This window comes from Helianthus annuus, chromosome 4 (genome assembly GCF_002127325.2).
Source record: "Helianthus annuus cultivar XRQ/B chromosome 4, HanXRQr2.0-SUNRISE, whole genome shotgun sequence".
Lineage (NCBI taxonomy): Eukaryota > Viridiplantae > Streptophyta > Magnoliopsida > Asterales > Asteraceae > Helianthus > Helianthus annuus.
This window is the reverse complement of record NC_035436.2, coordinates 205,077,866-205,101,278: the sequence shown is the minus strand read 5'-3', so window position 1 is coordinate 205,101,278 and position 23,413 is coordinate 205,077,866. Positions and strand designations below refer to the sequence as shown.

General features: G+C 40.2%; 1 protein-coding gene across 1 annotated transcript; it reads right to left on the bottom strand.

Moving 5' to 3' along the window:
* Positions 1–16,624: 16,624 nt before the first annotated feature.
* On the bottom strand, positions 16,625–17,701 carry LOC110934222 (uncharacterized mitochondrial protein AtMg00810-like). Its single transcript, XM_022177404.1, has one exon. It carries the CDS (start codon positions 17,699–17,701, stop codon positions 16,625–16,627), a length of 1,077 nt encoding a protein of 358 aa, XP_022033096.1.
* Between the last annotated feature and the right edge of the window lie 5,712 nt (positions 17,702–23,413).

The following is a 23,413-nucleotide window of genomic DNA, read 5'->3' as shown; positions in this document are numbered from 1 at the left end:
TATAGTGTTTAGTCCCTGCGTGGACAATTGCATTTCAGTCCCTGCCTGGACTTATCTTTTTAGTCCATGTGTGGACCTCTATCTTGTATTTGGTCCCTGCGTGGACTTGATCGTCTATAGACCTCTGCGTAGGTAATTACTTATTTAAAAAGTCCCGTTTAGGGCAGCGTGTAATCATATTGAAGTTCATGGAGTGTTATGTTATAAATTTCATTTTTGTTATTATTATATATGAAATAAATCAAAATACATTTCCTTTTAAATTAATCTGCCTAAATAAAGAATCTTAAGAGTGAAACCTAGCCAGGTGTCTTTTTAGACCCGGCCAAGATGGTAAGACCTGATTAAAAGATTCAGATTCCCAGTTAACCTCTGTAATCATGTTAACGTTCATGGCAGATGTGATTCGTTAAAATCGCACGCGTCATTCTTATATAAGGATCCTTCTAAGAATTCCAAAGCCCAAATTAATGATTTATAAATCATGGGTTAAATCATCAATAAAGATGATCAATTATTAAACATCCATTAGCGATGTAGTGCCTACGGCCCAAATTATAAAACATCCATTAGTGATGTAATGCCTGCGGGCCAAACTTATTAAACGTCCATTTGTGACGTAGTGCCTACGGGCCAAATTTATTGTCATATAAGACAAAAGGCAGTGGTGGTCTATGACTCCCTGTCAGAAAAGGTAAAAGGACTATGGTTCAAACCTTCATGCCCTGATTCTCTGTAATCCCGGCTAATATTAAAAACATCCTCGTGACTAGGCTTTTACGCCACTAACAATAATGTTGTAATTAGGATAAGTTATATTCAAATCCTAAATAAAAGTGAGTAACAAATTAACCAGATATGGTCTCTGTTACCATGGTTAATGAATTGCCATAAAAGACAATTCCATAATAAACTTCTAAATAAAATTTTTCGTTATCTTCTGTAGCAGATTCAAGTTACCATGGCTGATCCTAGTGGGGAGAATAGTCATACGAATGAAGACGAATACGATAACGCCCAGGTTCATTTGACGGGCGCAGAATTAAAAGCTCTTGTCGACAATGCTGTTAAGGCAGCCCTGGATCGACAATACGAGGAGTATACTGAATCCCGGAGCAGAACCATATCCAAACCACACTCAAAGCCGAAAACCCACTCAAAATCTCACAGCAAGCCACCGTCCAAGCCTAAAAAGGACGATGATAATCACTCGTCCAATGAAAATAGTGTCCGTCAAGAAAAGGTGTATACTGATGCATCTCGCGCCAGGGGCTGTACCTACAAGTATTTTGTATCTTGTAAACCCCGAGACTTCACCGGAGAGAAAGGCGCGGTTGATTGCATGACGTGGCTAGACGAGATGGACACCGTAGTGGACATCAGTGGCTGTGCAGAGAGGGACGTGGTAAAGTTTGTTTCACAATCGTTCAAGGGCGAGGCCCTGGCTTGGTGGAGGGCTTTGGTTCAGGCCTCGGGGAAGACTGTTCTATACAGCATGACATGGGAGGAATTCATTTCTCTCATCAAGGAAAATTACTGCCCTCAACATGAGGTTGAAAAGATTGAGACTGACTTCCTGTCAATGGTGATGACAAACCTTGACTGTCAAGCTTACCTCACGAGCTTCAACACGATGTCCCGGTTGGTTCCGTATCTGGTAACCCCGGAGCCAAAGAGGATAGCTCGTTTTATCGGTGGGTTAGCCCCCGAAATAAAGGCAAGCGTGAAGGCCTCTCGGCCAGCGACCTTTAGATCTGTAGCTGACATTTCTTTGTCCCTCACTCTGGATGCGGTCCGTCAAAGATCGCTGAGGAACAAAGAAGCTGAGAAGAGAAAGCGTGAAGACGATACTTCACGGAGGTCGGGCAAGAAGCACCGTGGAAACGGTGACAACAAGAGAGGGTCTGAGTCGAGGAAGGATGGGCAACAGTCTGGTGAGAAGCCCAAGTGCAAGAATTGCAAGAGACATCACTTTGGAAAGTGTAGGCTCGAATCAAACTCGCAGACTCAGTCGAAGTCGTATGCTTGCGGGTTATGCAAATCCAAGGACCACAAGACCGTGGATTGCAAAAAGATAAAAGATGCAACTTGCTATAACTGCAACGAGAAAGGGCACATTAAAAGCAACTGCCCTAAATATGCCAAGAAGCCTGAAGAAGCCAAGAAGAACAATGCAAGAGTCTTCAGGATGGAGGCAAAAGAAGCAGTGCTAGATGATAACGTGATCACAGGTACTTTTCTCGTATATGATATCTTTGCAAGAGTACTTTTTGATTCGGGCGCTGATAAGTCCTTCGTAGATCATAAATTTTGCAAATTGCTGAATATGCCTGTCAAAACCTTAAATGTGAATTACGAGGTAGAGCTAGCAGATGACACCGTAGAAACCGTCTCCACTGTGTTAGATGGATGTGTGATATCCATTAAGAACCACTCTTTTCCTCTATCTCTACTTCCCTTTAAATTGGCCGGTTTTGACCTAGTATTGGGTATGGACTGGTTATCTCACAACCAGGCCCAAATCGTATGCAACAGAAAGCAAGTGGTGATAAAGACTCCGTCTGGTGAATCGCTTACCATTCGAGGAGATACCCAGTACGGATTGCTTGAGCAAATGACTATGCTCAAGGCTTCAAAATGTCTAAAGAAGGGTTGTGTCATCTACATGGCACAGGTGATTTTTGATGAGCCTAAACCGAAGATAGAAGACATTCCCGTCATTTCAGAATATCCAGAAGTTTTCCCTGAAGATCTTCCTGGTTTGCCACCAGATAGGCAAGTGGAATTCAGGATCGATATCATCCCTGGAGCAGCTCCTATTGCTAGAGCACCTTACAGGCTAGCACCAACCGAAATGAAGGAGTTAAGGACCCAGCTGGATGAACTGCTGGCTAAAGGTTTCATCAAACCTAGTTCGTCTCCCTGGGGAGCACCTGTCCTGTTTGTAAAGAAGAAGGACGGATCGATGCGTCTGTGCATCGATTATCGAGAGCTTAATAAGGTCACGATAAAGAATAGATATCCCTTGCCGAGGATCGACGATTTGTTCGATCAGTTACAAGGGGCAAGTTATTTCTCGAAGATTGACTTGAGGTCAGGCTACCATCAACTGAAAGTCAGAGATGAAGACGTACATAAAACCGCATTTAGGACTCGTTACGGTCACTACAAGTTCCTAGTGATGCTTTTGGGCTCACTAATGCACCGGCTGCGTTCATGGATCTCATGAATCGCGTTTGCAAGCCATACTTAGACAAATTCATCATCGTTTTCATCGACGATAGTCTTATCTACTTGAAGAACAAAGCTGACCATGAGAAACACCTTTGTTGTATTCTCAAACTACTGCACCGTGAGAAACTTTATGCCAAATTCTCTAAATGCGAATTCTGGCTTCGAGAAGTCCAATTTCTTGGACATGTCGTCAGCGAGCGTGGTATCCAAGTGGATCCCGCTAAAGTAGAGGCTGTCATGAATTGGCAAGAGCCAAAGACGCCTACAGAGATTCGTAGTTTCCTGGGGTTAGCAGGATACTATAGGCGATTCATTGAAAAATTTTCAAGGATTGCTGCGCCCTTAACTTCCTTGAACAAGAAGAAAGTAAAGTTCGTTTGGGGCCCTAAGCAGCAAGAGTCCTTTGATATTCTAAAGCAAAAGCTGCGCAACGCTCCTGTGCTGACATTACCTGAAGGTACCGAAGAGTTCGTAGTTTACTGCGACGCATCACACACTGGCATGGGATGTGTGCTCATGCAGAAAGGCAAGGTTATTGCCTATGCTTCAAGACAGTTAAAGGTGCATGAGAAGAATTACACCACCCATGACTTGGAGCTGGGTGCCGTTGTGTTCGCACTAAAACTGTGGAGACATTATCTGTATGGTATCAAGTTTGTGATCTACTCGGATCACAAGAGCCTTCAACATCTGTTTAATCAGAAGGAATTAAACATGAGACAACGCCGTTGGATGGAGACTCTAAATGATTATGATAGTGAAATCAGATATCATCCCGGCAAGGCGAATGTAGTCGCTGATGCCCTGAGTCGAAAAGAAAGGGTGAAACCCATCCGAATCAATGCCAAGAGCATTGAAGTAAAGAATAATCTGATTGAAAGGTTGTTAGCTGCACAGAGAGAAGCTGTGTTGGAAGCTAACTATCCTAAAGAGAAGCTGGGAGTAACTGAGGAGCAGTTAACTCTTAGCAAGGACGGAATTTTACGATTGAATGGGCGAATATGGGTTCCTATTTATGGAGGACTATGAGAGGTTATCCTCCAGGAAGCCCATAGTTCCAAATATTCTGTCCATCCTGGAGCAGATAAAATGTATCAGGATCTAAAGGCAAATTATTGGTGGATAGGCTTGAAAAAGTCTGTAGCCGCTTATGTAGCCAAATGCTTGACTTGTGCGCAAGTCAAAGCTGAGCATCAAAAGCCGTCTGGCTTGCTACAACAGCCTGAACTTCCCGAATGGAAGTGGGAATGTGTAACTATGGATTTTATCACCCAGTTACCCAAGACGAGGAAAGGAAATGACACAATATGGGTTATAGTCGATAGACTGACTAAGTCAGCTCATTTCTTACCATCAAGGAGACTTATAGCTCTGACACGTTAGCCCAGTTATACATTGATAAGATTGTAGCCTTACACGGCATACATGTGTCTATTATCTCTGATTGAGATACTAGATACACGTCTCATTTCTGGAAAAGTTTCCAGCAATCTTTGGGCACACGTTTGAATTTTAGTACGGCTTATCATCCTCAGACAGACGGTCAGAGTGAGCGTACTATTCAAACGTTGGAAGACATGCTACGTGCATGTGCTATCGATTTGGGTGGTAGTTGGGATAAGAACCTACCATTAATCGAATTCTCCTACAACAATAGCTACCATACCAGCATAAAGGCTGCGCCCTTCGAGGCATTATACGGTAGAAAGTGTAGATCGCCTGTTTGTTGGGCGGAAGTTGGAGATCTCCAATTATCAGGACCAGAGATAATCTTCGAAACGACGGACAAGATTGTCCAGATTCAAGACCGTCTCAAAGCTGCCCGAGATAGGCAGAAGAGTTACGCGGATCCAAAGCGTAAAGATTTTCACTTCGAAGTAGGTGAAAAAGTGTTACTTAAAGTATCACCCTGGAAGGGGGTGATGCGTTTCGGTAAGAAAGGCAAACTAAGCCCGAGATACATAGGACCTTTCGAGGTTATCGAACGTGTCGGGTCAATTGCCTATAAGTTAAACTCACCGGAAGAGCTCAATGGAATGCACAATGTGTTCCACATTTGCAATCTAAAGAAGTGCTTCGCTGATGAATCATTGGTGATACCTCATACAGATGTGCATATAGATGAGAGCTTAAAATTTGTGGAAGAACCTTTGTCGATTGAAGATCGACAGGTAAAGAAGCTTCGAAGGAAGCATGTACCGATTGTTAAGGTCAAATGGGATGCCCGTAGAGGTCCCGAATTCACGTGGGAAGTTGAAGCCACGATGAAAGAAAAATACCCTTATTTATTTCAGTAAATCTCGGGTCGAGATTTATTTTAAGGGGGTGAGGATGTAACACCTCGAAATTTTGTGTCCAATAATGTGTTGACACGTGTCATAAGTTACACGTGTTATTAAATACTAAATAAATGACTAAAGTTGACAAACCTTGAAGGTATGTAAATTCGAGGGTTATAAATGTCAACGAAGGGTAAATATACTGTATAGTAACCCTAAATGATGCTCGTACCTTCAAACGAATAAATCATGGATCGTACGGAGCGAAACGCGGGAGAAAGTGAGGGATTACAAGCTACAGGGGTTAATTGTGTCAACATGTTTAATTTATACCTCTGAGTGACCCTTTGACAAAACTCGAGGCTTTGTAACAGTAAAATACGCTCACTAGAATGTACTATATAAATTTCGCGAAGTTCCGTTTTAAAACGAGAAAGTTATGATCAAATTCGTATGTGAGGGGTTAAAAGCGTCAGCAATAAAAGTTAAGGCTTTTCGGATAGTAATTAAACTAACCGGGGACTTAACAATGCGGGTAAAAGTCACGAGGCCCTTAGTTGTAAATAATCGAGGGCCAAATCGCAAAGTTACCCCTTCGAAACCGAAAGGTCAGGTTAATCATTACAAAAGATTTGAAAATCTTGAAATTCAGGCCTCAGGCGGCCCGCGTGAATGAAACATGCAAGCCAATGCGGGCCGCGCGCCACCTGAAGATACGTTTTCTGACATTAGGATTCAGGCGGCCCGCGTCTGTGTTGCCTAATCCTAATGCGGGCCGCGTACGAGCCCCAGATGCAGAAACTTTGGACATACTTGTTGTTTGAGCTTGTGAACGATCATTTGAGCAATTAATGAAGCATGGGCGCCCTCTACATGACCCCTAGCACCCAAGGACACCTGCTGATCATCCATGAACCCTTGTAGGGTGAGTTGTAATGATCCTATGCATAAAACTTTGCTATAAAAGGCCATACGTTGTGCATAAGTGAAACACACCTCAAAACCTGCTCTCTTGATCATCTCCGGAGCTCTCAAGCACTCTTCTAACATTCTAAGTCGTGCACCAAGCTTCTGTAAGTGTGTCTACCCTTTTGTGGCTTAGTTTTTGCTTAGTTTAGCCTAAAAGTCAATCCGTCGTAATTAACGATTGACTTTGCGATAAATCACGAATGGTCCAGTGATTTGTCGAATCAAAGATAGTTATATGATGGTAATCATGTGGGCATTAAACCCCTAAAAGGGCACCCTCTGATTCCCACTCTAACTAGTCCGAATGTCGAGTCAAACGTGCTTAGAAAAAGTCAACAGAAATGCCATTTTGTGATTTCTTGCATAATCAGTAATGTAGATGATATGTAACATGTTTAAACACTCATAAAACATGATAATAAGTATATTAACTAGTCTAAGCTTGTTTGATCCGACCATTTACTGTTTTGACCCGGTTCGGAACCGAAAGTCGCAAAAGCTTTGACTTTTACTTTGACTTCAGTTCTGACCCGTTAAAGTATGATTTAGATATGCCTTAGGACTCTCTTAGGACCAGGTTACATGATGGTATAAACCTCTGTGACCGGTTCGTTGTTTGTCCGAGTCTTTTACACATTTCCGTTAAATGCTTAAAAGTTGACCGTAACGCCCTTTTTGATTTAAAACGAGAATTTCGGACACGTGAACGGATCATAACCTTGGTTACTGATTTCTAAGCATGTCCCAAAAATTTCACGTCAATCCGAGGTCCAAAATAGGAGTTATGCTAAATAGCGCAAATTACGGAAACTTTAGTAATTAAATAGCGCAATTAGCATAACGCCTATCTAAACCCATATTTCGACACCAAATCTTTTACTCACTGATGTAAAATAATATTTTGGGATTTTTAAAGATTTTTAATTATTTTTAACCTGCTCATAACCTGCGGTTATGGCAACGGTTCGGTAAATACCGAATATACCCTTTTCGGCCATAACTTGAGTTCTACAAGGTCTTTTGACCCGATTCCAGTTGCTACTGATTTTAAATAATAAATAAAATATTTTAGACTTTATAAACTATTCGGGAAACTCAGATTTCCTGTAGAACTCAGAAACCTCTTTTATAATCTTTAAAAAGGACCGAAATACCCCTACGGGGCATAATATGAATTTAAACTCGTTACGGGCATTATGGAAGGTATCCTACTGATACCACAACCTCTTTAAAGCATATTGACTTAGGAAAACAATGTAGGACTCTTACGGTTACCCGTTACGCCTTTTGCGCGTACGGTTCGGCTTATGTAACTAGTTTACATAAATTAGCCGATACGGGTCAAACCATATTGTTTTGACCCCAAAATACAGAGTGAGATTATTATACCCATATAAAACAAGTCTTCAAACTTGTTGGGTCAAAATCACATTCCATTCCCGGTTTTCGCCTTTCACGCGATTAAACCGTATCTATCCGTTGAAACTGACCGGTTTAAGCTATGGCTAAATTAAAGACCCGTTAGGATTCTAATAGGTTAATTTAAACCTTCGTTCCAGAATAGGGGACCAGTAAAAGCTATCTGCAATTTATTTCAATTAAGGATTTATACTTGCAAAGGTAAATACTTTTAACTTATTTTCCGTTAAACGGGCTTGGGTTACAGTATTTAAAATACCGCTTGGTCGGGCAATTGACCCCAACTCATTAGTAGTTGGGTATTATCAATGTGACCCGTTTAAAAATTTGTTTTGTTGGCTTTACGCCTTTGGGAGCTTAATGACCATGTCCCGGATATCCTTGGCATCATTTTACGAAATGGCCACTACCTCGACATCCGGGTGTAGGCGTACACCCGGCATTGTGTCTATATTAATTAAAGGTATAACCGTTGGTTTACCCGCCACGGCTTTATGCTTTGTGGCGTGTCTATTAACCTTTAACCCGGCACGACCCGGGCGACTGAACGCATAGCAAACATGTAATTCTTTACAAGATTTAATTATAAATTATCCCAAGTTATAAAGAGTTTGTGCCTTGTGCATTTAAACCAATTTTATTAAACATTTTACAAAAGTGTCAGTTGAATGTATTTACCAGTGTAAACTGACGTATTTTCCCAAAAAGACTAAATGCAGGTACTATGCGTAATTGGCTGGGATTTCTCCTTAGCATCATTAGAAGTCTCGCAAGCTTAAGATGCCTGAAGTCTGTTGAACAATATTTTTGTTATTATTATTGATACCCTGTGGATTTTATTTCAACAATGGTGATACTTTGATATTACACTTAACGTTGAAATATATTTATCTTTATTGCTTCCGCTGTGCATTCATATAATTGTGTGGTTTGACTATATTGTTGCCAACTACGTCACGGTAATCCCCCACCGGGCCCACCGGTGAGACACGTGGAAATCGGGGTGTGACATAGAGACAACCCCTAACTGGGCCTGGCCCATTGAGGTTAGGGTTTTCCCATATCTCCTATATAAGGAGGTCTCCACCTCCATATTAGGGCATGATATATGGGGCAAACACTTTTGTAGCTGGAAATAGGGGATTCTTCCCCTACCGGCCGTCTCTACATCCCCGTTTTTCTCTCTTCTTCTTATTTGCAGGTCTAGGTTTCGGGCGAAGAAGACGAGGTGTGGCCATATCCGTATCCATCACCGTAGAAGTACCGACCCGCTCGGGACATGCTTCTTCATTGGCGCCATCCGTGGGACCCGCAACACATCTCGTTTTATCTCGAATTTCTGGATCTGTGTTCGTTCTTTACGTTCTTTGGGACCTACAACTTCAAATCTGGGTTTGCTTTGGGTTTCACACATGATGCCCTTGTATAATTTTTTAATTATTACACACATATCTCGCACTTTCTCTGATGCGATCAACGTTTTTGTTGTGAAAGATAACAAAATTATGCCTTAAAAACACTTTGCAAAAGCAGCAGATGGGTAATCCATAAACGCCATGTTGGCAGCGGCTCAAAGGGATATACATCCTTATCAAACAAGGTACAAAACATATATGCATAGGTACCTTTTATTATAAAATTCTTCATGACTTTTTGCAGGTAGAAAAGAAAGTAACAGGGACTTTCATACGAGGTGATATCCGGAGTTAAAGGTGCGCGTTTTTTCTGTCTACGCCGGGCGATATCATCGCTAATTGCTATTGTGGCATCGCCATAGCCTGTCGTGACCCGCTCAAACTTTTCGGTGCATCACCATAACCCGTCGGCGCCTACTCATTCTGATCATTGAATGAACATGGCTACACCTTGTGGCGCATTGTTGTACGTTGTACCGACAGCCGCGCATTCCTTGTGGCGCATGGTTTTCCCCGCCTAACTAAAACTCACTTGACCCCTGCGCCGTCACAGACTTGAATTACGCCATATGTGGCGGATAACCACTACGCCATAGCGCATCGGAAGTCACCCAAGCGGACGTCTCCTTTTCGTGCGCCACATCCGGTGGATGCCCCTGTTCGTGCGCCATCCCTGGCTGAAAGTTTTATTCGTCAGTCTTGGCCACACTGTGTGGATCATCGATCTCTCCAGGTTCTTCAGGTCAAATACACGTTCTTCAAACTTGGTACATGCTCTTTCTCTTTTGCTATATAAGACAGAGAAGTGAATAATTACTTATGATTAATTATATATTGCATAACCAACAATACCTTCAAATCTCGTATAGAGTATCTCTATGATTGTGATAAGGATTAGATCGATATTTACGGTTATTCACCTACATATGCAGAGGATTCATGATTTTATATTAAATACACCCCTGACACCTTTATCTTTTACCTCCCAAGTTGAGATATTTTTGTTGAAAATAACTATGACTTATCACCTCATAGAATTTACATAAAGGTCTTGTGGTTATTTTTATAAATAATACAAGGTACATATCTTTTAGATAAATACATATCTTTTGTATTTTTAAAATATCCTTTACAAATAACGATACCGAGTAACTCATGGCGGTACGTAAGGTTAAATTCTTTGTCGGATGTCGTGACATCTCCAGCACATAACTTTTTTTAGTCACGCTATAGTGGCGGATGACGCCCTAGGCCATGCCATCTCCGACATGTAACCTTCTGTGTGAAGCCCCCATAGGCGGGCCAAGTCCTATGTATGCCATCTCGAGCGGGCTACTATCTTGTTCGTACCAACTAACCGTGCTACAAGAGGTGTATTGATTTTAAGATTCATGAAAATATTTCATTCATGAAACAAATATAATCTGATTGTATACATTTTGTTGCTAACGTTTGACTATTTTAGCTCATGAGATGCTTCGAATTAGAGAGGTATACCTTAAAGCTTCACATATTACTGTAATTACAAATTATTTTGACAAGGGTCGAGTGTATACACTATACGGGATAACGCAAAAGTTCCTACAACCATGACAACCTTGTTACCAGACTTAACACATCCAATCGAGCTAGTATTCGCTCCTGATAAACATGTGTGCTCTAAATACGGTGGTCCTAAGACAGAACCACACATTATTAGAGTGAGACAATGCATTACAATAAGTGCCCACAAAGTGATAGTAAACGCGTGAGACATGCGTTCATACGCGGACCAGCCATGATCATTTCGATGTCCAAGTAGCGCGGTCTGATGGCAACCAACCAGGCATCCTACCGCTATGCAATCACCATGTGCTGAATATGTTATGCAAAAAGGTATGTCATTAACCATACCATGACTTAATTACGTTTTGCAATAATACAAGGATAATGCAACGTATACGCCTTGTTTATCAAGGGACATCATGTCCCATTCTCACATGCTTATTAACAAAATGCATTCTATGGTAACGTTCAAGTTGAAAAATCGGATTACGTCACTACATCGATTATCCCATAGATTTTCCCTCTTTACTCTTAAAATTTTTTAATTGCATTTTCAACTAATTATGTTTGGGTTGCATGAAACCTGGCTGGAAATGTGCACGAACTCGCCATCCGACCCAGCCGGACAACTACATGACAATCACGTTGATAACTTAAGATCGAACCATCTTATTTGTCGAACCACTTCAAGCTGGACCGTCTACTGGATAATTTTCTTGCAATCCTAGGTCCATCGACCAAAGGATTCTGGTAAGTTGTGTGCCATTCCTTCCTTGTACGAAATCACCACATTTGGGTAGGTCCTCTACCTTGAATTTCCATCATATTTTGGGAGGGATATATGGAATGGCTCCCATGAATTCGTCCTTATGACTGTATATAAATTCCCTAGTTTCATTCAACTTAGGAGGGTAGGGGCACCCGTCACTCATCACACAAACATATACAACGCGTGCTCACTATCACGCTTAATTTATTCCACGCGTGATAATATCCACCGGAGGTGGTGTTCCACGCGTGAAAGATAACCGACAATGGGGCGCCCCGTCCCCACTTATAATAAACCCTTTGTGATAGCTTGCGGGTTTAAATTATATTCTCAGAGTTGGCTGCAGAAAGAAAAATATATATCATGTCAAATCATGTCTTATATAGGTAAACACGTTTTTGTGGTTATCACAAAAACAATAATAATAGTAGGCTCAGGAGCATGATTTTATTATTGGTATTAATGCTATGAGTTCTTTCTCTCATATACATGTAATACCATACCGGCGTATCCCATGCATTAGCTTTTCATGGTAGAAGATTATCATCCATGATTCGCTAGTTCATACAGCTGCGTCTTTCAAAAAGGTTATCACTTCACTAGATAAAACAATGTTGTACACAAGGCTTGACGAACATATTTACATCTTTGTAAAAGAATTTCATATTAGCAAAACTTTTATATGTCGCCATACATCATCAAGTATGATTCGAAGAGCCTACAATCACTGCCACAAATGGTTTTTAAGAACATATTGGTTACGAGGATTGGACTACTAGTATATGAAACAGACTAAGTTTAAAGGGGCTAGACATTGTATTGTACGTCGAAGCATAAATTATTATGTCTAAGTAGGGATGGCAATCAAACCCGAACCCGCTGGGTAAACCCGAAACCCGACACATTTGGGACGGGTTTGGGGTCGGTTAATCGGGTTTGGGACGGGTTTGGGAATAGTTTTTATTTTTTTCGCGGGTTTGGGACGGGTTTGGGATTTAGTTATATACCCGTTTACCCGACCCAATTACCCGATAAAGTGTACCCGTTTACCCGATTGTATACCCGATATAATTTATTTTATATTATTAAATATGTATCTATATGATACATCCAATTTTTACACATATAAGTATTCTATTCCGTATACATTGTAGTTATTTGATATATATTTTTATAATACCAATACAAAATGTAACCGGTTAATAGTTACCCGATAGATACCGAATGGGTTTTGAGATGGGTATACCCAACGATAAATCTTTTTAAATTAACGGGTTTACCCGAAACCCGCGGGTATACCCGATACCCGATGGGTATTTACCCGCTAGAACCCGACGGCTTTTGGGACGGGTTTGGGATAAGCATATCTAACCGGGTTTGGGTTTGGGATTACCTAAACCCGTCCCAAACCCGACCCATTGCCATCCCTATGTCTAAGTGCAAACAATACCCCCAGGGGTGATGGATTGATACAACTCCCTATATTCATCTTGAAATTGTAATCAGCTCATTTTACGAGTTCAATATTGATGACATATTTAGCATGATACCCGTGAAAGAAGCTCACACGGTTTAAAACTGGTACACCATGTGATCCTTGTTCAAGGACAACGGTTTGGTCTAACCCTTTATTTGTACATAGTAAAGTATTTACAATGATTAAAGTACAGGTACGCAACACGTTGAATGAGGGCGCGTCGCACCCCGCCCAGATGTCTTCCCGCTATCTCATTTATCAAACCGTCATGTTCGTCGGACAGTCTTGAACTAGGCGTAATAAATTTACGGATCGCAACTCTATACATACGTCTCATGGTTTACAGGTTCTAAATCTTCTCTCCAACTCGAATTTAGGAATGGTATATTCTTGATTACATTCAAAGTATATATATTCACTAATTATTCAGTGGACACATTTCTATGATCAGGCCATGTACCATCATCTGACCTGATGGTGTATCTCATAGCTAGACCATACATGCGTCATTAAAAGCGATGTTGATAGATATTGTCTACACCTGTTTAATTGTTTGATAGTCATATCCTATTTTCCGACACGTCGTATACCTTTTAAGGTACCTGTGTTATTGTTTCTTAGTACATATAATTAAAGTTCGAAACCATTAACATGATCTAGTAGCATTGAGCTAAGGGAATTACACGATATAAAACCCTCGCTCGGTATAACACCACAGACACTACCATTATCAGACATAGGCACCAAAGCCGAGGGTTCTAATTCGGACATTTCGGTTTCCATGCTTAATGACCTTTCTTCATGATCGTCTGGTTTGAGTCGAACAACATATTCAAAAACATAATTTTGGGTATCACGCTCCTCCCACTTCTGGCGAACTAGCATCTCACTCCGCCATCTAAGGCGGACTATCTTTACGCCTCCTATCTTTCCCGCCATCAACGGAGGGCAACCTGGGCCGGAGTTCTATGCTATTTGCGATTCTAACAGAGAGTCTACACACGACTCATGGATCAACAACGACCAAATCTATATTTTCTCAAAGTTTGCCTGAGTGCAATAACTATCGGCGTAACCCGCGTACCTTTCAGGAAACCCTTCACATAGCTGGCAAGCTCCTGCCACCCACCCATGACGGACGAGCTCGCCACCTTCGCATGACAGTCAAGCTCCGCCACTCGCTTACCAATATATACTAGAGACTCCGGTTAACAGGTTTCAAATCCTAAACCATGTGTGGGTATTTTTCCTGACAAACATGGTATATCCATCACATCTGATTTACTTTTATATATGCTTGCATTACCGCTTTTGAACATCTCTTATATTATTTAAGTTCAATACTACTAATATTATTTAGCAACACTGAACTGGGGGACTAGCATGGTATAGTGCCACTACACCTTAAAAGTGATCATCTTCTCTCAGGCTGCATCGGTTCTTATATAATGTGGATATTTTGATGCGCCAGACGATATTTGCACTTCTCACATCATTTGGCCTACGACTATACCACTTGACACAACATATGCAATTTGGTAGTCAAGACAAACGCACGACAAAACCAATATACATGATCATTCAAATAAGTATTCCACACGCTATGCGACAGGAAAAATACTTATTCGGATGTGTATTCCCCACGCCAATATGTGGCATGGATAACAGAAAACCTTCACGCCACAGTCGGCGAGGTAAACATACATGCCACCTACTATAAGCATTCCACACGCCAGTGCGCGTCCAGGAAAAGCACGCAATATCTTACATTAGGTGCTCATTCACGCCTAACGTGTATAAAGCATTTTATTATCTCAATGAGTGTTCACTCACGCCAAGCGCGTAGAAAGCACTTTGTTGTTCAAGTATTCATTAAGCACTTTCTGATATCTACAAGTGTTCATATAAACATTTTTAAACACAACATACCACCGCATTTAAACTGCATATCACGGTAAAAACAACTCTGACACGAAATATTTTTCATAATAACAAAGTTAGACGATCAAATTATACAGCGCTAAGAGTGGACATCTTGGTAATAGATGTATTCAACCACTACTACTCCAGTGGGTATCTTGGTAATAGATGCACAACCACTGATGAAAAACCAAGTACTTGTCTCACAATTATAAAAACATTGTGGGGAACATAAATAACGCTCTAAGCACCCTTCCGAGGTCACTAAGCATAGTAAGCACTTCTGCAGGGGTGCACTGTAAAACATTCTTCCCGACTGCAACGATGATTGCTATAGTCGGATCATCAATAAAGACAGCTGGTACAACCGCCAGCAGTTCTACATTCGCCTAAGGTGGCATAGCATCTGCATGTGCATCTATGACCACCAATGGCTGCACATTACGACAACGGAGATCCCGATGACACGGACGCGTGGTAGGGATTGTCGTCACATCAACATCAACTCTTTCAATGGGTTGAACGCCGTTAGCGCACGATATGCTAACCAACAAAAGTCACATCAAAGGGTGAATATTTTATAGTAGCCCACACGACCGTGCGCACCGCTAAAGCAGGGCCACACCTGAAAAAATCATCCAAAGGCAAGGCACTTAACCGCCAAAACTCAGCCTGTTCCAAGACTCATGCATGAGACCTAACCACTTACGTACAACCTGGACAAGCTCATAGTAATGCGCCAGTACAAATGGAAACTGCCTACAACCGATCAGCGTGCGCCATGTTTGCCCAACCAATTTCCACGATGAACGATCGTAGGATATTCATTGCACCATTATCTCCATTCACAGCTAACCACAACCAACGTGGCCGGCAACTTTCTTGCACCCGGACGACATGTAAGCCTAAAATTAGTGATCTTCACTCCCGAGCTCCTAATAAGTCTAAGTGCTCCTCCCACGCTTGCACGCAGGAGCAACACTAGACTGGGGGACATGACGAGGTATGGTACTAGACCCGACCCGAGCGGTCCGACTTTCCTGCTATTTATCACTTTTATGTTAAATATTATTATTATTATTACGTACTAACCTGCGAATCCCAGCGCATTGTAGTTGTTAAAAACAAGATATCTTGTATAAATAGAACGAGTACAATGCTTTAAGCAAGAACACTAAACAAATTCGGTGTAATCACCGATTACAATCAGCAAAGTAAAGCAGATCTTTCAACTGAAAGATTCTGCACATCAAGATGAACAGCAGCTAGACACGATGCTCTCGAACAGGAGGAAGAAGCCAATGCTTTAAGTCAATGTTCTAGAGAGCAAGAGGAAAGAGGCTGCAACTTTTGTGTGTAAACACAGGCTGAGGAGCAGCTGATTAAAACGTTGAGAAAACCCTAAAAATTAGCCCAAGAATGCGAGCAACAGCAGCCCAAGAGGAACAAGAGGCCCATCCATAGGAAACATCCCATTCTTTAAAAAAGCCCAAGTGTACCTCAAAGCAAAACACAGCAACAAGCAAAAAAGAGAGAATTAGAGAATTGAATTGAAAAAGGATAAGTTTATTTATATATTTTAACACCCCCTCTCAATTCAATACTTGAAACAATCAAACATGTTAAGGAGAGAACAAACCTTTTCATGCGGACTTGCAGACAACCCTTTGTTGAAGATATCGGCAGCTTGGTCCTCTGATTTGATACCCATAGTTTGAATAACGCCTTTAGAGATTTTTTCCCTTAAGAAATAAAGATCTATTTCAAAGTGTTTTGTGCGTTCATGAAATACGGGATTGGCTGCTATAGAGATAGCAGCCGTGTTGTCACAAAATAACAGAATAGGCAGATTAACATCAACCTTTAATTCTTTTAACAAGTTTGAAATCCACATAACCTCACATGTCGCAGCACACATTGACCGATATTCTGCTTCAGCAGAAGACCTTGAAACGGTGGACTGTTTTTTACTTTTCCATGAAACGAGATTATTACCCAAAAAAACACAGAACCCGGTAATAGACTTTCGAGACCCTAAACATTTAGCCCAATCTGAGTCAGAGAAGGCCCTCAGACCCAAGGAGTCCCCTCTTTGAAATTGAATCCCTTTACCAGGAGCACCTTTTAAGTATCTTAACAACCTTAAAGCAATTTTAAAATGAGCTTGAGTAGGCGAATGCATAAACTGACTAAGATAATGCACAGAGTATGCAATATCTGGTCTAGTGTGGGAAAGATAAATTAATTTTCCAACAAGTTTTTGATAAACAGTTATGTTGGTTAACAGTTGATTATCTTTCTCACACAAATGGGTCAAAACATGATTGGGTTCAATGGGGCAACTGACTGGTTTACAACCAGTCATACCAAATTCAGCAAGTAAATCCAAACAATATTTTCTTTGAGTTAAACATAAGCCAGCAGCATTTCTAACAACTTCAAGACCCAGAAAATATTGCAATTTTCCCAAGTCTTTTATTGAAAATTTTGACTTAAGTAAGAGTTTGATTTCATTAACTTGTTTAGAACAATTACCAGTTATAATAATATCATCCACGTAAACAAGCAGAATAGTAAAACTAGAGTCTTTTGTCATAGTAAACATGGAATGATCACACTTACTTTGTTCAAAACCAAGATTAAGAAGAACAGAAACGAGTTTTTCGTTCCACATCCTAGGAGCTTGCTTTAAGCCATAAAGGGACTTTTTTAATCTACAAACTTTAGTCCCGACAGATTGATTATAACCATCAGGCAAACACATATAAACCTCTTCATTGAGCTCACCATAAAGAAAGGCATTATTAATGTCAAGTTGGAATATTTCCCAGTATGCACAGCCATGGACAAAACACATCTAATAGTGACCATTTTTACGACAGGTGAAAAGGTATCAAAAAAGTCAATGCCTTCCTTTTGGCTGAACCCTTTAGCAACAAGTCTAGCCTTATATCTCTCTATTTCACCATTAGATTTATATTTTATCTTATAAACCCATTTACATCCAATAGTTTTCCTATTAGGAGGTAAATCAACAATTTCCCAAGTGTCATTTTTGTGTAACGCTTCTAGTTCTAAGTTCATAGCGTCAACCCAATTACTATCATTTTTTGCTTCAAAATAGTTTTTAGGTTCACAACTTTTGTTAAGGACAGAAGCAAAACACAGACCTTCAGGGGACAAGTTGGCATAATTTAAGACCCTTTCTAGACCATATTTAACCTTCCCATCTACCACAAAATCATCAAGTTTAGACGGAAATTTGATGTTTCTAGAAGACCTCCTAAGAGTAGTGCTTGGTTGATTCTCAATTCCTCCCTCAGAATTGTTATTGTCTTCATATTCAGTATCATGCTCAGCCCTGTCTGGTCCTGATTCCTCATTACTAGGTTGCTGATTATCAGCCATCCCTAAAGTAACATCTGAATCTGTCCCAGACTGCTCAGACCCATGACCTGATGAAGTGCTTGTTTGAACATTCTCATCATTGGGAGTTGAGTCAACGTTAGGGCTTTGGGTATAGTTTAAATCAGATAAATCAAAGAAATTTAAGGTATTAACTTCAGAAGAAGTATCAAGATCAAAAGACATTTTCTTTTCTTTAAAAGGAAAAACGGTTTCATAGAACCTAACATCCCTAGAATAAAACATCATTTTTTGATCAAGACTCCAAAGTTTATACCCCTTTTTTTCATTTGAATATCCAATTAAGACGCATTTTTCAGCATGTATGTTAAACTTATCAGAATCATTTAACACCGTGCTGAAACAAAGACACCCTATTACCCTAAGTTGACTTAATACAGGAGCAAAACCAAACATTAGGTCGTATGGAGACTTCCCATTTAGAACTGATGACGGGGTCCTGTTTATTAGATAAGCAGCAGTTAGAACACATTCAGACCAGAGTTTAAGAGGGAAACCCCCTTGAAAAAGTAAAGTTCTAGCAACATTTAACAGATGTCTATGTTTTCTTTCAACAACCCCGTTTTGCTGTGGGGTATGAACGCATGAAGTTTGATGTAAGATACCATTTTCATAGCAAAAATTATTCATTTGTTTGTTAATAAATTCAGTACCATTATCGCTCCTGAATATTTTCACTGTTTTACTAAACTGAGTTTTGATCATATTATAAAAGCCTTTAATATTGTAAAAGACTTCATCTTTTGACTTCATGAGATATACCCACACAGCTCTAGTAAAGTCATCAACAATAGTAAGGAAGTATCTAAAACCATCCCTACTTGGAACCCTATAGGGACCCCAAACATCAAGGTGAACTAGGTCACCTAACAACTTAGATTTATGGTCACTTAAGGGAAAGGGTTCCCTATGTTGTTTAGCCCTATGACACGTTTCACAAGGTTCTATTTTAGTGCTAGTTTTAATATTTAATTTATCTTTTAACACATGCAGAACAGGTTGAGCAGGGTGTCCTAACCTAGCATGCCAAAGATTAACATCACAACTAGCATTGCACACCTTATTTGAAACAGAAGAACTACCACAGAAGTATAGACCATCAAACTGATTACCAGTCACCAGGACTTTCTTTAGATGAGAATCCTGAATATAGCAATTATGTTCATCAAAAGAAACAGTAAGTTTACAATCTCTAGCAAGTTTATGAACAGAGATTAAGTTAACACAGTAATTAGGCACAACAAACACATCATAAAGAATGACTTGGTCACTTAATTTGATATCACCAATTTTAGTTACCAAGGCACTGGTGCCATTAGGGTGTTTAACTTTAATGTTGAATTCGGTGACATCCTTTTGATTAATAAGACAATCATCAGTCATTACCATATGCTGGTTAGCACCAGAGTCAATTATCCATCCTACCTTTTTCCCATTGTCAACAAAGTTTGAGAAACAGTAGATAGGTTTAAATTTACAGGTAGGTTCGGATGAGAAATTGACAAAACTATTTAGACATATAGAATTTGCACACATACCAGCAAAGTTACTACTATGGGGATCACCCTTAGATTTATCATTCAAGAGACTAAGCAGCTGAGCTACCTGATCATTTGTTAGCGAACTCACAACAGAGGAAGTATCAGTAGTATCAGCAGTAACATTATTACTAACCCTGTTACCCTTGTTCCCACCAGGTTTAGATTTCATCCAAGAAGGATAGCCAACAAGTTCAAAACACTTCTCAATGGTATAACCAGTTTTATTACAATGAGAACATTTGAGATTAGGATTAAGAGTTTTTGCACCTTTTTTCTTTGAATCAATAGTTTGACTAGCCCTAGCAGCAAAGCCAACAGCACTATTAGGGGTTTTATCAAAAATTTTTGAGTGTAAATGAGACTCTTCTCTCGAGATGACTGCAAAGGCATCCTTCACAGACGGAAGAGTTTCTCTAGTTAATAAATTTGTTCTCACAGACTGATATGAACTATCAAGACCCATCAAGAATTGCATCAACTTTATAAGATGATTAAAGTCATTAAACTGTTTAGATGCATCACAAGAACAAGCAGGTAAGGCAAGTAATTGGTCTAATTGCTTCCACATACAATTCAACTTATGATAATATTCTGAGACAGGCATGCCATTTTGACTAAAAGAGTTGATTTTTTGATATAGATTAAACACAACGGAACCATCTATCTTATCATAAGTCTCTTTTAAATCATTCCAAACATCAGAAGCAATTTTAGAGTAAACTAGACCAAGATATAGCTCCTCAGACACAGAGTTAAGAATCCATGTAAGAACAATAGAGTTGCACCTATCCCATTGTCTACCCAAGACCTCATCAGTTTTTGACCTAGGACAAGAACCATCAACAAACCCTATCTTATTTTTCACCTGTAAGGCAAGATACATGGCATTGGACCAGATTCTATAGTTTTCTGACCCTTTAAGTTTTATACTGACTATGGATAAATTGGCAGAGTCACTAGGGTGAAGAAACAATGGATCACCAGCATCTATTTTACTAACCAGGGTGGTACTAGGAGATGTCAAAACAGTATTATCACCAGACATAGTTGAAAGCACAGAACAATCAAGAACAGTAACCAATACAAATAGCAAGGAAAAGCAAGAAGCAAATAAATTCAGAAAAAGATTAAAAAAAAACAGAGATAGAACGATCTCACAGTGGGTGCGTGTAACTTCAATAGCCTGATTATAAGTAAAGAAGACCAGTGAAAGTTCTGTTGGTTTGCTCTGTACCAGAGACCAACAAAAACCCCTTCAATAGGCACGAATACCAATTCTGCTTAAAACCACGGCCGTACAAAAAACCTGTATAATGTGCCCAACCAGAAAATCTGACACAGCGGATCAAAAGGCCTGTACAGCTCCGAACAAAGCTATAATACTAACAACAACGTGCCGCAAACCAGAACCAATCACCGCTATAAACTGTCTTCAAAGTGCCGTAAACTAGGAACGAACACAACAGATTATCAACTGATAATCTGCACAACGTGACGATCAAAAACGTGGCAGCAAATTCTCGAACACAGAAAATTAAGGACCTTCAGATGTTCTAGAAAGTAATACGAACAGAGAAACAGCAGCAGAGATCTCCGAGCAGCGAGTAACGAACAGTAAATCAAAAGAACCCTAAGCCACAAATCACTCAAACCCTAGATCCAAAACGGATCAGATTTCCAATATGAAGTAGCAGCGGATGGAAACGCACAGCACAGAGCCGATTATGGCTCTGATACCATGTTAAAAACAAGATATCTTGTATAAATAGAACGAGTACAATGCTTTAAGCAAGAACACTAAACAAATTCGGTGTAATCACCGATTACAATCAGCAAAGTAAAGCAGATCTTTCAACTGAAAGATTCTGCACATCAAGATGAACAGCAGCTAGACACGATGCTCTCGAACAGGAGGAAGAAGCCAATGCTTTAAGTCAATGTTCTAGAGAGCAAGAGGAAAGAGGCTGCAACTTTTGTGTGTAAACACAGGCTGAGGAGCAGCTGATTAAAACGTTGAGAAAACCCTAAAAATTAGCCCAAGAATGCGAGCAACAGCAGCCCAAGAGGAACAAGAGGCCCATCCATAGGAAACATCCCATTCTTTAAAAAAGCCCAAGTGTACCTCAAAGCAAAACACAGCAACAAGCAAAAAAGAGAGAATTAGAGAATTGAATTGAAAAAGGATAAGTTTATTTATATATTTTAACAGTAGTTTACATACTACACTAGGCTGTGGGCTTGTAGAGACAACCCCTAACTGGGCCTGGCCCATTGAGGTTAGGGTTTTCCCATATCTCCTATATAAGGAGGTCTCCACCTCCATATTAGGGCATGATATATGGGGCAAACACTTTTGTAGCTGGAAATAGGGGATTCTTCCCCTACCGGCCGTCTCTACATCCCCGTTTTTCTCTCTTCTTATTATTTGCAGGTCTAGGTTTCGGGCGAAGAAGACGAGGTGTGGCCATATCCGTATCCATCACCGTAGAAGTACCGACCCACTCGGGACATGCTTCTTCAGGGAGAGATGGAGATACGAGTGGTGGGGAGGGAGACGATTGTGAGCGTGATGAAGGAGATGCTGATTAGGGTTTGGAATGAAATTCAGGGTAAAAATTATCGTCCATGGGTGGTGGGTTTAGATCCACCTGGGTCGAACGGAAAGTAGGATTAGAAAAGGCCACATGGCATTTTAATGAATTGAATGTAAGAGAAATGTTGACAGGTGGACTTTTTTGGATTCTTTTATTAGATTTTAGATTATTGCTATCAACAACTATAATAGATTATGTTTTTCTAATACTACGGTCGCCTGTAAATATCATGCTAAAACAACCAATTATATAATCATACAATTACGGATTACCAACTTGAAGTCATACCTATTTGTTTAAACGTCGCGTCGTTTAAAAAATTATATTATATTACCTTACATATGCAAAAGTAACATCCTAACCGAATGCATATATATATATATATATATATATATATATATATATAACACCCTTTCATTTTCATCCTTTCATATATTAACACACACACCCTTTCAGTTTCACACTTTCGTATATAGTTTTCCACCACCACTGTCACGTCGTGACTGTATCGGTGTGAACGCACCGTAATGGAACCAACGAAAACATCCAACAACCGTCATGCCACGCCGTTTGAAAATAAATATAACTAAACGGACGCATCTCCTCCAGCCACTGTTTCCCGTCATTTTGCCGCTGTTTCACATCTCCACCAAAATATCCGGCCATGTTGCCACTAAAAAATCTCTTAAGGTTTTGTTATATTTGTTATCACCATCTGAATGCTCGGCTGCCACAAAAAGTTGAATAAGCATACTTAAATTTTTTCCGGTTTTGACAGGGACGAAGTCTGTATATGTAGGAAGAGGTGATCTATTTGTTTAAGAG